Genomic DNA, 18,063 nt, shown 5'->3' on the forward strand with positions numbered 1-18,063 from the left:
TTACCACAGCCTCCATCCCCTGTATTTCCAACAAAGATTCTGGACCCTGTCTCTGTGAGGAGATAAGTGATCATATTCAGGTTATGTTCCCAGTAGCTAAGAGATCACTGCCACCACCCAGCACTAGTAGATAGTTGAACAAATCTCCAGGAAAGAGTAACTCAAGGATGTGTATCAAAGTCAAGAAACCTGATGCAGAGTTATTAAGAACACCAAATACAAAAGCCTTCAGAAAAACATTCCTAGGACATGTGTGCTGCATGGAGATGAGCTGAATTTGACAGAGAGGCTCTCTTGGAATAGTGAGCATTGTGCCCAGACTAAAGCAGAAACACATCTGGAAGCTACACAGGCACCTATGGACTCTAACTAGAAGAGAAATTCCCTGGACAGCCAAGACTATTTTACGAAAGATCAAATATGATGCCTTCCAGGAAAATAGACTGACAGTCCTGCAGAGGGAACTTCATTTGGTAAGTATAAAGAGAGGTGATGTTCTTATTTGTACTATTTTGTGCAGTTTCAAGTGAATTTTGAAGTGCCTCTTCCAAGTAGTGAATGTTGCCTCTATATCCCGTGGATGTTAGTACAGCAGATTGTGGACAGGGCTGTTGCTGAGGTTCTCTAAGCTAAGCAGGCTCTGCCTTTCTTATGGTACAGCTGAAATTATAACCATGCTAGAACTATTAATCTGTGAAGAAACTTGTTCATAGCAACTGTTAAATGCCTGCAGATGCCAAAGGGACTATATACCCCAATCCTAATACTAGTATATGCTAAATTTTCCTACTTTCCAGTTGCCTCTGCCTCACATTTGTGCTTTCTTACCAGTTTTCGAAAGATACGACAGGATGGATTAACTTAATTGATACATGCACTACTTCAGGCAGTCTTAGTTTTGTGAAGTAAAAACTTAAAGGAAAAACTGAGACCAAAGCTGGTTAATGCCTTAAGGTTTTTAACTTCACATATATAAAAATATTAACATTTAAATATACTTGCCAGTTGAGGTTAAGGAGCTTTTCCTAAGTGTCGCATCTGTAAATGTTTGTGGTTGCAGGAGCTGTAAACGGTTTCTAGCTTTCTACTTTTTGCTTTTTTGCCTTGCTGTACACCTCATTATTCAATGGAGGGGAAAAAAAAAAGCATACATCATGCCTTCAAAATTCTGTTTTGAAAATCGTTTATGATTATCAGCTGGTGTTCATAAGTAGTATGCATGTTACAAAGTCATGCATTTTCCCCAAGCATCTATGTTTGTAGTATTTCTTTTCCAGAAGCAGCTCAGATGCTATTGTATGAGCACATAGCACCATCCATACCTTTCTCCAGTTACCCTTTGCCTTTCTTTACTAATACGTCTCTGCTTTTTAAAGACATAACTGTGGAAATATTAATTTATCTCAATTTTTTTTAGAGTAAAAAAAAAAAAGATGCAGGCCTTTTCTATGAAAACATATACTTACCCGTGGTTTTGTTAAAGGGTACTGCTACCATATGGGACAACAGTTCAGCTGGAATAAAAAAAAAAGGTCTGACATTTGAGGTTATCTTGTATGGGAAGAGATTAAGGGATTGAAATTTGAGAGTTGGGCAATGGGATTGAAAATATGAGGAACTAGCGCTTTATTAAGAGTTACTAGTTTAATAATTGTTCCTTTCATTTCTCTGTTCTCCTAGCATCTTGCATGGCACAGCCCACAGAAGAAGGGATGTTACTAATCTTTTGGTAAACATGAGGAAAGACAAGGCAAACATCCTTCTTCATCTTTAGCCTTGTGAAGGGATTCCAGCAGCAGGCAAAGTGCTCAAAGGAAGGAAGAGTTTGTGTTGCAAGACAAGCTCAAGAGCAAAGGCGTGTATGACATGCTGAGAAGTTCTCAAGAGATCAAATGGAGAAGTTGGAAAGAGAAAGGGACATAAAGGAAAAGACCATTGGACATGATGCAAAAGCTGCTAAACATGCTGGAGAACTTTGTTTCACTTTGCTCATGTGTAACATCCTAAAGCAGTCCAGTCCTGTAGCCTTTCATTCTTCCAACTGTAAGCCACAGGCAGTCCCTCCAGATGTTCTTCCCCAAGAGAAGGGAGCAAATACTGTCCCACTTGCGCATTTCTGAACCCCTTATAAAAATGTGTCCAGCCTCCACATTAGGTCTCTTGTCCCATTTTAGTTTTTTCAGTTTGCACTATCCTGTTGTGCCAAAACAGTCATTTTAGCTATAATCTGCACTTAACTGGGAAGAATTTCTAAAGTGTAGGTCTCCCTAATAGCCATTTGTAATAAAATTGAAGTACGCAAACTATATATAATACATTGTATTCATTTCATTCATTGCACTATCATATCAAGTTTCTTCTGTATCTTTGCTCGTAAAATATGAGCACAGAATTTCTGTGAACCCAGTTCCCTGGATCTTACAGATATATGAAAAGGAGAGAGATTAGCTATTCAGAATATTCCAAAGTTGTCTTTTTCAACTTCCACCTGTTCTCTCAGATGTTGTGATGTTGGGCAAAACTCAGCAAACTCATGAGGCAGATGTTATGGCAGGGTAAGTAACCTGTGGAGTGGGTGGTAAGGGGGTGCGTGGTCAGAATTTGAGTAGCACAGAGGCAGGTTGGACTCGATAGAAACTGAGAGTTTCTGCTTTGCTTGGGGCAGAACACTGCAAGTAAGCAGGTTGGCAACATCTTGGCTCTTTGAAAAGCAACATTTTCCAACATGCTTGATCTTCTAAATTTGAGGAAGAAAGGGGGACTGTCTGGTGCACCATTCTTGGAAGCTTGCCAGTCCCTGTCTTAGAGCAGGCTCCAGCCTGTGATTAAACACCTCTGCTTTCCTTTCTGTCTTCCAAATGTTCACTGATCATTCTGCCTCAGCTGAAGATGTTTATATGTCTAGAAAAGCTTCTGAAAAGCCAAGGAAATAAAGACACAGTCTTATAATATTGTATTTAGTACTACAACACCATTTAGATCCCTGTATGTTTTAAGTGGTCAAAACCTTTGTGTTTCATTGCATAAAACAATGATGACCTTTTCCCCTAAAAATTCGGGCACCAGACCTTTTCCAGACCACTCAATGTAAATGTTAGCAAACTTACTACAATATCCAGTTTGATTACCAGAATCTTTAGAAAAATCATCTGCAGTCTGTACAGCAGGTGAAGGAAACCTCTTGGTCCCCAAGACTTTATTTGCAAAAGCATGCTAGTGAACTGCAACCTGGTTTGGAGGAGTAATGACAGCTGTGGGGGTTCTCTTGATAGCCCCTGGTATATGAAGCTATCGGAAATTTTAGGAAAGCATTGCTAAGCTTTGATCTGGGCCCAGAGGCCAGTATAAATGCACACTGTTGTGATAATCCTGGCAATTGTTTTATACCTAGAAGACAACATGGATGAAAACAAGTTGTCATGGTATGGAAAAATGCACTAATCCGTATGAAGTTATGACTGTTACAGATCTGTCCCATGATGCTTTTAGACTGACTTCACAGGATGCTGTAAGAGTGATCTTCTCTAGCTTGTAGTTACAAACTTGTACTGCTATCCTTTTCCTCAAGTCAGCATTTGATTTGGGCTTATTGACGATTTCCAGGCTGCAGAGGTGGGGTAAGAAAAAAATTACTTTGTTTTCTGGCAATGTCTATGGAGTACCACAATAATTAAATTAGAACATGTTCGGCCTCCAAAATTTACAGATTACCTGCTTGCTAGTGGAGCAGAAACACCATTGTATCCCAGATCCTTAGCAGTCCTTAGAAACTGCTTGAAAATGGAAGTGCGCTGTGTTCTTCATTAACAGCAGTAACAAAAACCAAAGCCAATCATACTCTGGTGTAAACAAACAAACAAAAAAAGCCTTGGTATGCATATTAGCTTGCAATAGGTTTGGCTTTGGTATGAGTGTGCAGTCTACCAGGTGGATAGTGTGTACTACACTGAGCCCTGTGGCTAAACTGAGATGCAGTTGTTCAGACTGGGAGGCGGAGAAGAAAAATCTCAATCTAGTAGAGATGCTGTCATTTTAAAAGGGAAATGGCACACCCTATAACTGAAGCTAGGTGAATGTGAATTTTCAGTTTAAGTATTTGCCAAACTACAACAAAATAAAAATCCAAGCATAAAAATCTTGAAGCCTAACCAACACTCTTAAGAAAAATCTTTCCTGAGTAGACCAGCTCTTAAATGTATGAAATATCACATTGGTGAGTTAAAGGAAATTGAGTAAAATCTGTATTAAATTTTTCTTTTGTATTTGTAAACTAATTTGTAAAGTAAACTAACTTCTGTCATTGCAAGTTCTAAGATCCGGCAGAGGTTTTATAAAATTGTTTGTTTATATAAAACTTAGCAAGTGTGGGCACTCTTCTGAGTTACCTTCTTCTTTCCCGTGGACCCAATTTTGTAGACACATTGGCACTTGCTGTGATTGGCAAGGGGTAAAAATGTACATCTGTCTGCAATTACTCTTGTCTCCTGACAAAACCTCTTTTCTATTTTGTCTTGATAAAAAGGGAGGGAACAGTGTGCTTATCCCAAATATGTGGTCCAAGGAAAAAGCATGCTCTGTCATACTAGCAGAAAAGGTTATAACATATTAAATTGGGATTTGACAACTCTTATCAGCTTGTTGCCTGGGAAGCTGAGAATCGTTTGTTAAAGGAATACCCTCATCTAAGAGGCTGGAAGAAAGTGTGCAAGATGAGGTGGTATAACCTCTCTAATATGTCAGAATATTGACGTTCTTATTTGTAGAAGGTCTCCTCTAGCTAGCAGGTTGGCTGTTAACTGCTTACAAAGGCCACAGGAGCAACAGAAACTTGGATTCTGATATTTAAACTGCTGTTCGTTTAAGCTCTGGCCTGCTGTACATGTATGCCACAGTAAACAGTTCTTTGCAGTAGTCGTGTTCTGGTCCTCTTGTTTTCTTGGGTTTTTGGGGTTGGGGGTTTTTTTTGACAATATGTATGTTGGCACAATGTTTGCATAGCCTACAGAACTAGTTTTGTAACTTGACTGGAATAGACAATGTCACCCTTTTCCAAATAATGATGATTGGTCCTTTTAGCTCCAGTGTGCCTTCTACCCTCCTGGAGTAATTAAAATTTAGGAATACTATAAGAACAGGCTTTTGTAGCTAAGAGGATTGCTGCATTCTTTGTGGTGATGTGTTTTCTGTAAATCACGATCTTGATGCAGATCAAGATACAGCTTTTGCCACACAGGCAGAGGCTGGTGGTAATCTCTTCTGGGCTTGTGATCTCAGTAGGCCACCTTGGCTAGCAAACCGCTTATGTCTTTCTCTTTACTAGTTAACTTTTTCAAGAAAATTTCCATTTAGCAAAAATAACCTACCTTTTTGTAAGTGTCCTAAGGACACCCATTAATGAAATCCTGATTGTATAGATGGAGCACACAGCTAACTGCTCATGAGATTCCCATCTCTGGATTCTTTGGTGTCTAAAGCTCAGAGATCCTCCCGATAATAGTTTAGAGACTCCAAAAAAAGAGAGTTCTTTCTCAGCCTGTGATTGTTTTCTAAAGATCTGAACTTCCCCCAGTTAGAATTTAATGAGTAGAAAAAGCTATTCAAATTGTTTTCAAACATGGTATGACATAGCATGCTATCTGTGCTAGCAGCATGATGGGCATGATGACCTGTGACCAGAAATACAGAAGTATTTGCAGATTCCCTTACCAGATGACCATTTATGACTCAAAGGAGGATGTAATTGAAACAATATTTCTGCAGTTTGGTTTTCTCTCCCTTGGCTTACTCATGATCACAGAAAATCTGATTGCTTCTGGTTTTGTGTGGCAGAGCTCAAATGCTGTCTCACTGTCACTCCTAGTGCAATGATCTGATGTTTGTTGTTACACATTTCCCTTAATTTCATTATTACTGAGAGCTCTCAGGAAGTTGGAGAAGGGAGTTAGCTATCCCAACAGTACTGGCCTGACTGAGACACTTTTCAGGCTTTTTCTTCTGAAATCCTTCTGTGCAGCATCTGACATGCTTGCCTTAACATGGAAATACAGTGCTTTAGAATGTCAACCAAGTCCTGCACTTGTAGCTGTGCAGTGTCGCATGTCCTGATGTGGGTTCTAGTTGCATGATTTCCTTACAAAAATGTTCAGGAGTTCAAAACTTCCTCATCTACAGTAGAAAAGATTTTACCCAAAGGCACTTGTTAGCAGTGAATGAAAACTTTAGCTTATGAATATGTACATCAGCTGCATTTTAAAAAAATAGTTCTGAAATTCTGAGAATCTTCTGAAATGCTGGGCTGTCCAAGGCCCTCTTTCAGAGATTTGTCTATTGGCAGTTTCAGTTTATTGCTTCCCAGTATCTTCCCAATATTTATATTCTGTCATGTGACAATAGGTAACTTTTTAGAGAAAAGTTGAGCAGTGTTAAACACCCCATCTATTCTTCCCCTGCCCCACTTCCCAAACATAATCTAAGTATTTTATTACAAGACTTTCTAGACTGTTGAATTAATTTGCAAGCACTGATTTGCCATTCTCAATTGTGGGACTGTTGGCCAGGAAGGAAAAGATGACAGGAACTTAGGATACAGATAGCACTGAGTTCTGGGATCAGTGCCAAACTGTATAAACCCTTCAATGAAAGGTAGACTAATCGTCTTTAAAGCAGACCGGTTTCTGAAGAAATGTCAAGAGATCCTGTTGAAAGTAACAGTTGCCCCTAAAGATCTTTGGAGAGGCCAAGGAGCATTCACTTACAGGAGGCAGCACCAGGACCTATTGCTGCTATATGCTGCTGTATGGTTTATTTCTGGGGCTTCTCCCAGTGGACATTGCCTTTGTGGGCATGGTAACTAACCCATGAGTAACTGAACAACTGGAGGACTCTGCTCCTCTCCTAGGAGTTGTATTTTCTGTAAGTTCTAAAAACCTTGTTGTCAGAGATCATGTATATTTTAACATAAAGGGTTTTTTTCTACAAAGGCGGCAAATGTTTCTCATTGACCCTTTGCCTTATATCCATTAAATTGAATCATTAGACTTAACAGTGACTGACCTTGACTTGAGTAAGAGAGAAATGCCAATTTATTGTATTTTAACAAAATAAATGGATAGCCAAAGAAGTGACATTCTGCCTTCTTGCAAATGAAAAAGCAACTGTTTAGATTTTCTGTCTTTTAAATATATGATTCATGATACCATAAATTAAAGACTATCTACATTTGTGACTGGCAGCATTTGCATTTCTTCAGAAAATTTGTCTGTATAATCTAGACACTTATATTTCAAGTCAAATCTATTGCATTGCCTAACTGTAGCACTGTAAATAACGTTTGGAATGTTGCACTATTTAAAGTTATTTCTTAAAGGTTAAGAGGTGATATGTTTATTTTTAGTATCAACAATTCATATTATATTGGCCATAATATTAATCAATTATGTTGAGTGACCAGTATGTAATTTTTAGTCTTTCTTCATTGAACAATAATCCTATCAATACAATTTGTTTTGTCACATCTTCTGACTGTAATTTTTATGCAAGATGTTAAGCATTTTTAGTTCTTGATGGGTTGCCATTAAAGAGTGTATTGCATTAACTCTGAAGTGAGGAAACTGCAGAATATCTTGCTATCTTCAGTGCATGTTGGGCTACATGAATTTTTCAGATCAGGATTTATTATTACTATTTCGGTATGGTAATGTTAAGGTTTTTGTTTTGTTTTAACTCAGAACACTTCACAGCCATGTAATTAGGTAGTTTGCACAGCAGAGAGTTGTTTCAATTGATCATAGGGGAGTAGAGATCGTTCATTATAAATTGTTTTTATGCAGGCCTTTAGATCAGTTTTTTTTTTAACATATGTATTATTATAGTTGAAAAGGACTTACCACACCCACTATGCAGTATTTGAAGCCATTTGTAGACCTAAATCCTCTTTTTCCTTGACTTTGTTTCTCAGACCACCAATTCTCCCTAGTCCTTCTCCTTCAAAATCCATTCCAATCCCACAGCCCCTCCGACCAGCAGATGAAGACCATCGGAATCAATTTGGGCAACGCGACCGATCCTCTTCAGCTCCCAATGTTCACATCAATACAATCGAGCCAGTCAATATTGATGTAAGTATTAATAATGTTTGGATCAGGAATAGTAGACTTGATGTTTCCCTTATGAATATCAGTGTGTTAAATTTAACATGTGTACACGAGCGCTTTGGTTCTAAGCTAATCCTTGGTGGTCTGTCAGAGTCTTCATAGATCCCACAGAAGACATTTTTGCTATCGAGAGCTGTAAGAATGCAAATAACCCATTCTCCAAAAGCAGAAACTGCCTTTTGAAAGTCCTGTGCTTTCATTTTCAAAGAAACAGTCTACCACAAACGACTGCTCTTTTTTTTTGTTGTTAGTCCCAAGGCTCGTTGGGACTAAGTAAGTCCCAAAGCTAGCTGCACCACAGCATTAAGAATATGAGAGCCAGTAACCACTCTTGCAAACCGTTTTATGTGTTAAGCATATTTCTTTATATGCAGGACAGGGATTTTTAGTATTTGTAATTCAAGTAACATTCCTGGCATTGAAGAAAATTAAATTATTGCTGTAAGCTGAGTTCAGATTTACTGAATGTTCCTTAGGATTTCAAGATCCCAGTGTATATTGTTCTGAGCATTCTTTTGGAGTGTTCAGAAACTGCTACACTTAACTTGTTTTCCACGTTTTTGAAATTTATGGATGCAGAATTGTAAATAATAATAATAATGGTTGATATCAGGTATAAGGCCAGCTAGGACCTTTCAATATGTTGGTCACAACAACCTCTTTCTAATTTTGCTAACTTATACAGCTTGTATTTTACCCTTAAGTCTACTCTCTAGAAATTAGTCATTTGTCAGGTGAGCAGTCTTGAAGTCTGCCTGGACTCTGAGGCACAAAATCTGTTTTGCGTGTGAGCTGAGCGAAAGGTGAAATGTTAGTTGAGTATTAAGAGTGTGGCTGCGTAGACATTTGCATATGGTATATGGCAGTGATGCATCTGAGAGGGAGGACCAGTGTGTTCGGCAGCAGTGCAGGTGTTTAAAGGAATAAAATAATTGTGTAATCAAAAAAAGATGAAAATGGACATACAGAGGGAGACTGCTAGAATTTTCTAATTTTCTTCTGTTTAGAAAATCCTTAGTGTAGTTTGGTTTTAGTCTGGATATGTTGTAAAAGATACTCTTAGTTCACAATGTATTGCAAGTGAAGGAAACCTTTTGCAGTTAGTCTTTTCTGAGAAGAACAGAGTGCGCCTGGCTATGCAAATGAGGTGATTTGTTACAAGAAAAAATGAAGCAGAACTCATTTGACTGATGTACCTCAGTACAGGAAATTGGTGTCCTAGCTTCTGATATAACAGTTCAAATAATTTGTGCCACAAACACTGTAACTAGAATGATTAGTTCAATATTTCTTCATGCGTTTTGGCCAACTGCATGTTTAAATCAATATTTTCATGTCAGCATCTAGTCTGGGTGGTGTGCATTTCACTTTACTACCGAGAGATGCTGTATTGAAGCAACTAATTTTGAAAAGTTTAGTAGTTGTTATAAATAGTTCTTTGGAGTCACTGCTATTAGTAAGCCAAGGTAGGGAACAACTTTTATTTCATGGACAACATATGAGGTTATGGATTCTCAATTTGATCAATCTCGATTCTGGAATGTAAATGATAATACCTAAATTAAACACAAATTTTTTTTTTATTTATAGGACTTGATTAGAGACCAGGGTTTACGAGGAGAGGGAGGTAAGTAGCATTTAAACTATCTACTGTGCTATATTTAATTAAACAACTGCTCTGTCCCTTCCCTTTGTTCTGCTTCCTTCTACAAAACACAGACACAAAGGAAAACATGACTAGGAAAAAAAATGAATTTGCATTTGCTTGTCCATGAACTTAATATTTGTCTGACAAAGGTCTGAGTCATTTGCCGGTCATTCTGGGAGTGGGGGAGACGGAAGGAGAAAAAGTTTTGAAGTGGTATCTAGTTTTTTAGTTTTAAAATTATCTTGTGCCATCACTTTCTTGCTCTTACACGCACACACTCATTCACTCCCATGGCTGCACACAGATACGCTACAACTTCCCAACTCTCTCTCAAAGATTTTTATGCCTGTTGTTACCTTTCCACCCATGGGAACAACGGGGGTTTTCGTTGAAAACCATCAACATGGTAGATAGACCTTCCATACGAACCGCTGCATCCTAAAGCAGCGTGAAATACTCCGGTTCTTCTCCCCCTCTACCCCTGCTGAAGATGCTGCTTTGCTGTACTGCATGCCTGTGCTACTCTTGGAACCAGGTTGTTACACTAAAGCCAGGTCTTTTTATGTTTTCCTTCAGTAACACACAGCCCTAATTCACAGTTAAGTCAGCACTAGTGCCAGAAGGTTTATTTTTCTTCCCATGTTATGCATGGGCCTGTGAAGTCACTTCTCCCATCGGCTGTCAAGGTCCTGAGAGGGCTTCTTATGTGCTGTATTTATTCCTATGAATATAATAATAATATAGAAATAATAGAAATAAAGAAATAGTAAGTAGGGCAGGCATATGACAGTTTTTCCACTCCAAATCTTTAACACAGTCATCTCCTACTAATTATAACTTGCTTCAGCCATTAGTAAAGTCTGAATTACCTTAGCGCGCTCTATCCTGATCTCTAAGGTTTTGTACTGTGGGCTATGACTGACTTTGTTTCTCCCATCCAAATCTGGTAGTTGGTAGGATGGTACCTACCTACTGCGCTGTTTGATGGAGCTGTTTTTCTTATGCCAGCAATAGAATGCTTTTTACAAAGAAAATTCCTTTAATCCTGCAAGCCTACTAATTTAAAGTTGCCAGTTTTAGCTATTTTTGTATGTGTTGGTAGGTGTAGCTCTCCACAGTTTTGCCCATTTTGTCCAGCATTTAAATGTTGTGCTATCATGTTGGTTTTAACTTTTGATCATAAACTGTCTGCTTGGCATCTGAAAACAATTGGCTATTCCCAGTCCTGAAGCAGTGTTATTAGTAATTGACTTTTTTTTTTTCTTCAAAGTACAGAAACAGTCTATGAATAGGAGTCAAAGCATCCTAGTTATTTCCCATGACTTCTTTCATTTCTTCTATGTGTCTGTCTTTCTGTCTCTGCCTGCCCGTCTCTTTCTCTCTAACAGCCCCTTTGAACCAGCTGATGCGCTGTCTTCGGAAATACCAATCCCGGACTCCCAGTCCCCTCCTTCATTCTGTCCCCAGTGAAATAGTGTTTGATTTTGAGCCTGGCCCAGTGTTCAGAGGTAGTTGGGCTCTTCTTTCTTGTTTTCACCCAAACAAAATAAGTAAAACCACAGATGCTGTTTGTGCCTCACCCTCACACCGTGTGTATGTAAGTGTGTGAGTTTATCAAAACACCTCTGTTTTTTGCTTGGCCTGGCTGGAATGCTTTGAATGTGCTTTTCACACATACTCACTTTCACCTTTACACGCTTGAAAATTACTATAAATAAAGTCTGACTTAAATCTTCAAAAGCAAGGAATTTCATAGTTGAGGTTTTTATGTGGACCTTAACATAGTTTTTTTTTAAACAAAGGTCGTTGGATTGCATTGCAGTGCTTTTAAAGACAAAGTGATATCCTTAACTTAGAATTTCCTTGACTGTTCAGTTTAAGTCAGTTCAGTGCTTTAACAGTTTTCTATATTTAGTATTCTTTGTTTTGAAAAGTAATCTAGGAAATCAAATTTGAATTATGAACATTTCCATTGATATCTTGGTAGGTCTCAAGTTTTTCAAGTAAAGTGTCATGTCAACTTTCAACAAATACTTTATTTTGAGAATGTGTTATTGATGCCACATTGGGGCTCTAGATGGTTTTAGACCATGTAGTTTTTATTTAGTTGGTAAATCTTCAGTGAAACAGTATTTGTTTGTGTCCTGTACCATGTAAAATAAGACTCTTCCATTTTCATGTCATTGACTCTGGGGGTAATTCAGGCCTAAAGCTGTCAATGGATCTGTTGTATTGCACAAAATCCCCAAACACTCTGTGGGATTTCACACACTGGAGAAACCAACTATTGAGTCATAGCATGAAATGTAAATATTTGTGTCTATACCTATACACGTAGAAATGGGTAGTCCAATGCATGTAGTGTGGTTTTCCAATGCTACCATTTTGGCTGTTTCAAAGACTTTTGTTTCAGAATATATCAAGAGCAGTCCACCTTATGAACTTGTAAAGTTCTTCCAGAAGTCTTTGTAAGAAGACAGGTGTTCCCAACAAGCAAACTGGCTACAGAATGGAATACGTTACGTACAGCTTCAGAGTCCAAGCTAATGACTTAAGTCCAACATTATCTGAAGTATTCTGCTCTAATAACTTGGAAAACAGGCCATCTGGTATTATTATGAACAGATTAACTATAATGTTTTACCATGCGCTGTAAGCATTTTTGGTGAGGGGTGAATATTGGGCTAGTGTTTCTGTATCATGGTATTAAAATTTAAGTAGGAGACTTTAGTTACCTCTAAAGAAAACGCATTCAAGTAGAGCTTTGCTATTCCAGAGAAAGTCTGTAACCCAGTAAACTTTTGGAAAATTGCTCATGTTCTGGGATCATCATACATTTAATTCCATATATGTATGATTTCAGACTAATGATATAATAAATATATGACAGTATAGTGACCGTAACAGGAATATGAACAAAAGTTCATCCTGCAGGTTGCTGGCTTCCAGCTGCTTGTAAGTGTAATTAGGATGCCCAGTATGCATCATTATTGTTGCTTTGGCATGTGGCACAAAGTTTATGGATGCTGCGTCCCATTTTTGATGTGTTGGTATGTCATTATTTTGTGCCTTCCACTTATAAATGTATGGATTTTAGTTCAGAGAGGACAGACAGTGATGCATATATATAGAATCTGATAAATTAGCACGTACTCAGTGACTGAACTTGAGCAACAGTATTAAAAGTCACAAAGTCAATTTTTTTAACTCAAGTTGGCGTTAGGAGACACTTTTTTGTTTAGAAGGGGGCTTCTAAAGGAATATGAGGGGGAGTATTGTTGTCTACCACATCCCAGAGCACTGATGTGAGGGAAAGCGTTGGAACGTTGGAGGTCTTGTACAATGACATACATTGTTTAACAGAACAGTGTGAATTTAATTAACAGTTGACCCTATTTTATGTCCTTTGCATTGGGAGGGTCAGCATAACCTTGTTATGAATAATTATGGTGTATTTTAAAAACCAGTGTCTAGTTGAAGTGCTCTATTTGTAAAGAGCCATTGAGGCTCTGAAACACAGCTCTGATAGTGACATTTTCCTGCATAGATTTGTTTAGATAACGTCTAGGCTACAGATTTGCGGTTCTTTCTGTATTTAATAGAATATGCTTCAAATAGCTAACTAAAGTACTTGTTCTTTTTTAATCCTTTCTACAGTCTAATATTTACTTTTAAATGAGAGCTCTCTGCTAACAGATAGCTTTAAAACAGCCAAATCATTTTCAGGTGGCACTTGGAGACTCAACTAGAAAACATTTAAATTTTTTGCATTTAGTCTATTTTGATTCCAAAGTACAATATTTCAGCTATTTATTGGGTCCCTAAAAGGTTAGTTACAAGAAATATGAGAGGTAGCTACTGCTAACTAAAATGCTTCTACTTTTCTTCTCAAAGAAACTGGTGGAATTAAAAAATGCTCCCCTCCACCCCCCATTTAAAGAGACATTGTCCTTCTGATAATTCACGAACAAGAGACTGGAGACTATCTGGTGTACAGGGATGTTTGCTATAGACTTGTCTCTTCCTGAAATCTAAGACTTGAGCACTAATCTAATATTAGGACAATATTCCTAGTATATGTTTGTTCCTTCTTAACATTTACATTGATGTTTGGAGATACTGCATCTTAAACACAATTCTTGTACCTAATATCAATACATTCTTGTAAGCTGGCTTCTTATAGATAAAATTATACTGTTTCTGAAATTTAGGTTCAACTGCAGGTTTGTCTGCAACACCTCCCGCCTCTTTGCCTGGGTCACTCACCAATGTGAAAGCGTTACAGAAATCACCAGGACCCCAACGGGAACGGAAATCATCCTCATCCTCAGAAGACAGAAATAGAATGGTAAGGGAAAGATCAGCTATTTTTATTCGTATATTGGTATATATGGTATATTCTTAGTACAGAAATACTACACAACCATGTTCCTCTCACTTTTGTTTCATCAAAGCCTTCTGAATTATTTTGAAGATGAGTAAGGTAATGATCAAGGACTTTAAGCCAATAAGTAATGGAATATTGAAATTCTGGGACCGATACATAAATCATTTAAATAATTGACTATACTCACTTTTACTCCATTGCACCCAAATGTCTTGGTGTGCTTCATATTATAATGCCAGTTTCCTTTCTAATAACAGCTTAACTTTCCCACCATGATTCATGAACTTTGAAAGTTCTCTCATGAATCTCAAATGTAACAATACATAAGAATGTCTGCATTTTTTTTTAATTCACAATGTAGCATTATACTTGAGTAAGAAATAAATGAGACTTTCTTTTTGGTAAGAGTTTCTTAATATTTACTGGCTTTAATACTGCCAGAAACCTGTGGCAAGTATTTCATGCCAGGAAATAATTTAGTATACCTGTGTGTTGAATTTTGTGTATGGCCAGCTTGAAAAGTCAAATGCAATATCTGAAAAAGAAAGTTCTCTTAGGACTTTAATGATATGAAATGCTGATACCAAGTCTTTAACAAAGGAGCTGTTTTCACAGACATTAATGCACTTGCTTTCTTCCTTTTTATTGTTTATGTATATATATAAAGAAAACCCTTGGTCGACGGGATTCAAGTGATGATTGGGAGATACCAGATGGACAGATCACAGTTGGACAAAGGATAGGATCTGGATCATTTGGAACAGTCTACAAAGGGAAGTGGCATGGTATGTGACCGTCGTGGCAAACAGTTATTCTTAAGCAAGTAACGTTGCCTGCTGCGGGCCACCCAGTGAGAAAGCAGCTTTGCGGAAAAGCATCTGTGGATTCTGGCGGGCACCAAGTTGAACATGAGCCAGCAATGCGCCCATGCTGCAAAGAAGGCTAATGATATCCTGGGCTGCATTAGGCAAAGCATTGCCAGCAGGTCGAGGGAGGTGGTCATAGAATCATAGAATGGTTTGGGTTGGAAGGGACCTTAAAGATCATCTAGTTCCAACCCTCCTGCCATGGGCAGGGACACCTTCCACTAGACCAGGTTGCTCAAGGCCCCATCCAACCTGGCCTTGAACACTTCCAGGGATGGGGCAGCCACAACCTCTTGGGGCAACCTGTTCCACTGCTGCACCACCCTCACAGTAAAGAACTTTCTTACATCTAATCTAAATCTACCCTCTTTCAGTGTAAAGCCATTACCCCTTGTCCCATCACTACATGCCCTTGTAAAAAGTCCCTCTCCAGCAGTCTTGTAGGCTCCCTCTAGGTACTGGAAGGCTGCTGTAAGGTGTCCCTGGAGCCTTCTCTTCGCCAGGCTGAACAACCCCAACTCTCTCAGCCTGTCTTCACAGGAGAGGTGCTCCAGCCCTCTGATCATCCCCCTCAACACTGGTGAGGCAATGCCTGGAGTGCTGGGTCCAGTTCTGGACTCCTCAATATGAGAGAGACATGGACATACCAGGGAGAGTCCATTGAAGGACCATAAAAATGATTTTGAAATTATAAGTACTGTGCTAAATAGGTAATGTTAGAACTTCAGGCTGTTTAGAAACTCAACTCTTGCATGTTCTTCTGAATTTAGTAGTTATTAGGGTAAAGATGAAACATAGTTACTAGAAGGGCTGAAGTATCCATCTTGATGAATGAGGATTTCAAATGTGTATTTGGAAAGCTTTGACTTGGCTGGGATTTCTCAGAGTAAAATAAAAACAGTGTTTATACATTTGACAGAATATTTACTTATTTTAATATGGTAGTGGTTTATTTCATGAAAGCTAGAAAATAGGGTAGCTCAATATTTCTGATGCTCGGTCTATAGAGCATTTTCTCAATAGAGGAATATGTATCAATGGCACTTATTAAAAAATTCCTATTTTAAAGGTGATGTGGCAGTGAAAATGTTGAATGTTACGGCACCTACACCTCAACAGTTACAGGCTTTCAAAAATGAAGTAGGAGTGCTCAGGTAAGAATATTTTTAATGCCATAAAATAATGTGTGTAGATTTATGCTTCATTAATCATTGAATTTTAGATTGCCATTAGAACACATTGGTCTTATTCCTCCATGTTAATACTTTGGGCAGAAAATATAACTTGCCGTATTAAAATATTTCTTTGTATCCACTGCTCCTTCCTTCCCATGTATGTGTTTGTCTGTGCACCTATGTTGTGAATATATGTATGTCCAAATACTCAAGACAGGACTGGTTTTTGCTATTGTACTACCCCCAGGGCACAGTCAAGCCTAAGTGTGAACTGTAGACCTTTCTTTCCTCTTATCCACATTTTGAGATTGAAGGAGAGCATGACTAATTGTTGGTTTTGAGCTACAGCACTGCCTATATTATCTGTTGTTTAATAGTTTCTGTTCAGTAGCATTGACTTCTCTTTGAGGTTTTTTTTAAAATGTATTTCTCATAAAGTCACTTCTTGATTTCCTTTTCTCATGTCTACTGCTTGTACTTTCTCAGAGGAAGTATTTGTCTTGGGTTCAGCTCTTAAAAGAGGATCCATCAACATGATAGAATAGAATATTTATTGGGGAAGACCATTAGCATCCAAGTACAATCTTGAGCAGTCTCGAGCATAATTCTGTTTTAAGAAACAAAACAGAAAGAAGGGTTTTTGCCTCTGGAAAATTGATGTGTTGAGCTGGGCACCTGTGCTGGAGGACCATCCCCAATAAGCTGCATAGTAAAAAGGGGATGGTCAGCCTTTTTCCCCAGGAAATGTTAGTTCTGACTCTAAGTCCGTAGTTGTGGAAGTAGAGGCTTTCTGGGGTATGCTACTTTGGATATCTCTGCATATTTTTTGCACACCTGCTCAGGTATTTAATGAAATAAAAACATCTTGTATTTCATACCTATTTCAGATTTCTGCTGGCAGTCCCATAGCTGGAGTCCAGCCCTTCTCTGTTGTTGATCATTTCAGCACTTAGAGTAAATAGTCAGTTGTCCTATCCTTTGACCCAAACAAGCCAGATTTACCTGTAGTTGTGCCTTTTCCATTATGCTTCATCATTACTTTCTTAGCTTTGAGGTAGCATTTGCAAGAAACCACTTATTTTTTGTTCACTCAGCAGTCACTTGACAAATCCTTGAACCTGAAAAAGGCACAGTCACGTAGTGTAGAACTGTCCTAGTCTGCATTGCAGAGAGGACAAAGGGGTTCACACTCTAGGCTCCCACGTTAGTTTTTTCATATAAGAAAACCTAAAGAGCTCTGCCATCTTCAGCAGCAGCATAGATTTCAGAAGCTACCACAGGTTTTAAGCTTGGTCTGTCAGGTTTCATCAACAGTGAGCTGACTGCCTTCAGTACCGAGCTGTGTTGGAAGAAGATTGCCTTTATTTTTCCTCAGCCCTTGGGAATGCTAGGAAATACTCCCAGAATTCTGAGGTGCCACATCTTTGTAATATCTCATTGTTATATTCGGAGGTGTCTAGTTCTTCATGTCCATTTGATGATAATAAGAATGTGATTGACTTTCCCTGGAGGGTGAGGACAATCCTTCAGATTTCGCAGTGTATCAGTAGATTCTTTCAGGCCTTGAATCTGCTGGGATATCTAATGAGATAATCCTCTCTGCATTGTTCATTGTGAAGTTTTTCTGTCTGGAGTTGCTCCACCTTTGAAATAGGTTTGATTTAATCTGGCCAAATCTCTGTGGTGAGCTCCGGTCTCTCCCAGTGCTGTTTGGGAACAAGTTCATAGCATAACCTTACTGAGGTACAGTTTTCATACCTGTTTCCATCCTTTCTTGTATGCTAGCTCCATAGAGAGTACAAAATTCCTGTCAAATAAAGCACTAAGAAAAACT

At 38.4% G+C, this 18,063-nt stretch overlaps 1 protein-coding gene across 2 annotated transcripts in view; it reads left to right on the forward strand.

Annotated features, from left to right (window-relative positions):
• BRAF (B-Raf proto-oncogene, serine/threonine kinase) overlaps positions 1-18,063 on the forward strand; it is a 68,422-nt gene that overhangs the window by 30,495 nt on the left and 19,864 nt on the right. Inside the window, exons 7-12 of one of the 2 annotated variants that reach the window (XM_010566259.1) lie at positions 7,958-8,117; positions 9,744-9,780; positions 11,190-11,309; positions 14,013-14,149; positions 14,856-14,973; positions 16,124-16,208. In XM_010566259.1, the coding sequence (XP_010564561.1) occupies positions 7,958-8,117; positions 9,744-9,780; positions 11,190-11,309; positions 14,013-14,149; positions 14,856-14,973; positions 16,124-16,208 (657 nt within the window). The remainder of the gene's footprint in view (positions 1-7,957; positions 8,118-9,743; positions 9,781-11,189; positions 11,310-14,012; positions 14,150-14,855; positions 14,974-16,123; positions 16,209-18,063) is intronic. The other variant, XM_010566260.1, reaches the window with a different exon arrangement.

The sequence above is a fragment of the Haliaeetus leucocephalus genome, unplaced genomic scaffold (genome assembly GCF_000737465.1).
Source record: "Haliaeetus leucocephalus isolate CR32 unplaced genomic scaffold, Haliaeetus_leucocephalus-4.0 Scaffold206, whole genome shotgun sequence".
In the NCBI taxonomy this organism is placed as follows: Eukaryota; Metazoa; Chordata; class Aves; order Accipitriformes; family Accipitridae; genus Haliaeetus; species Haliaeetus leucocephalus.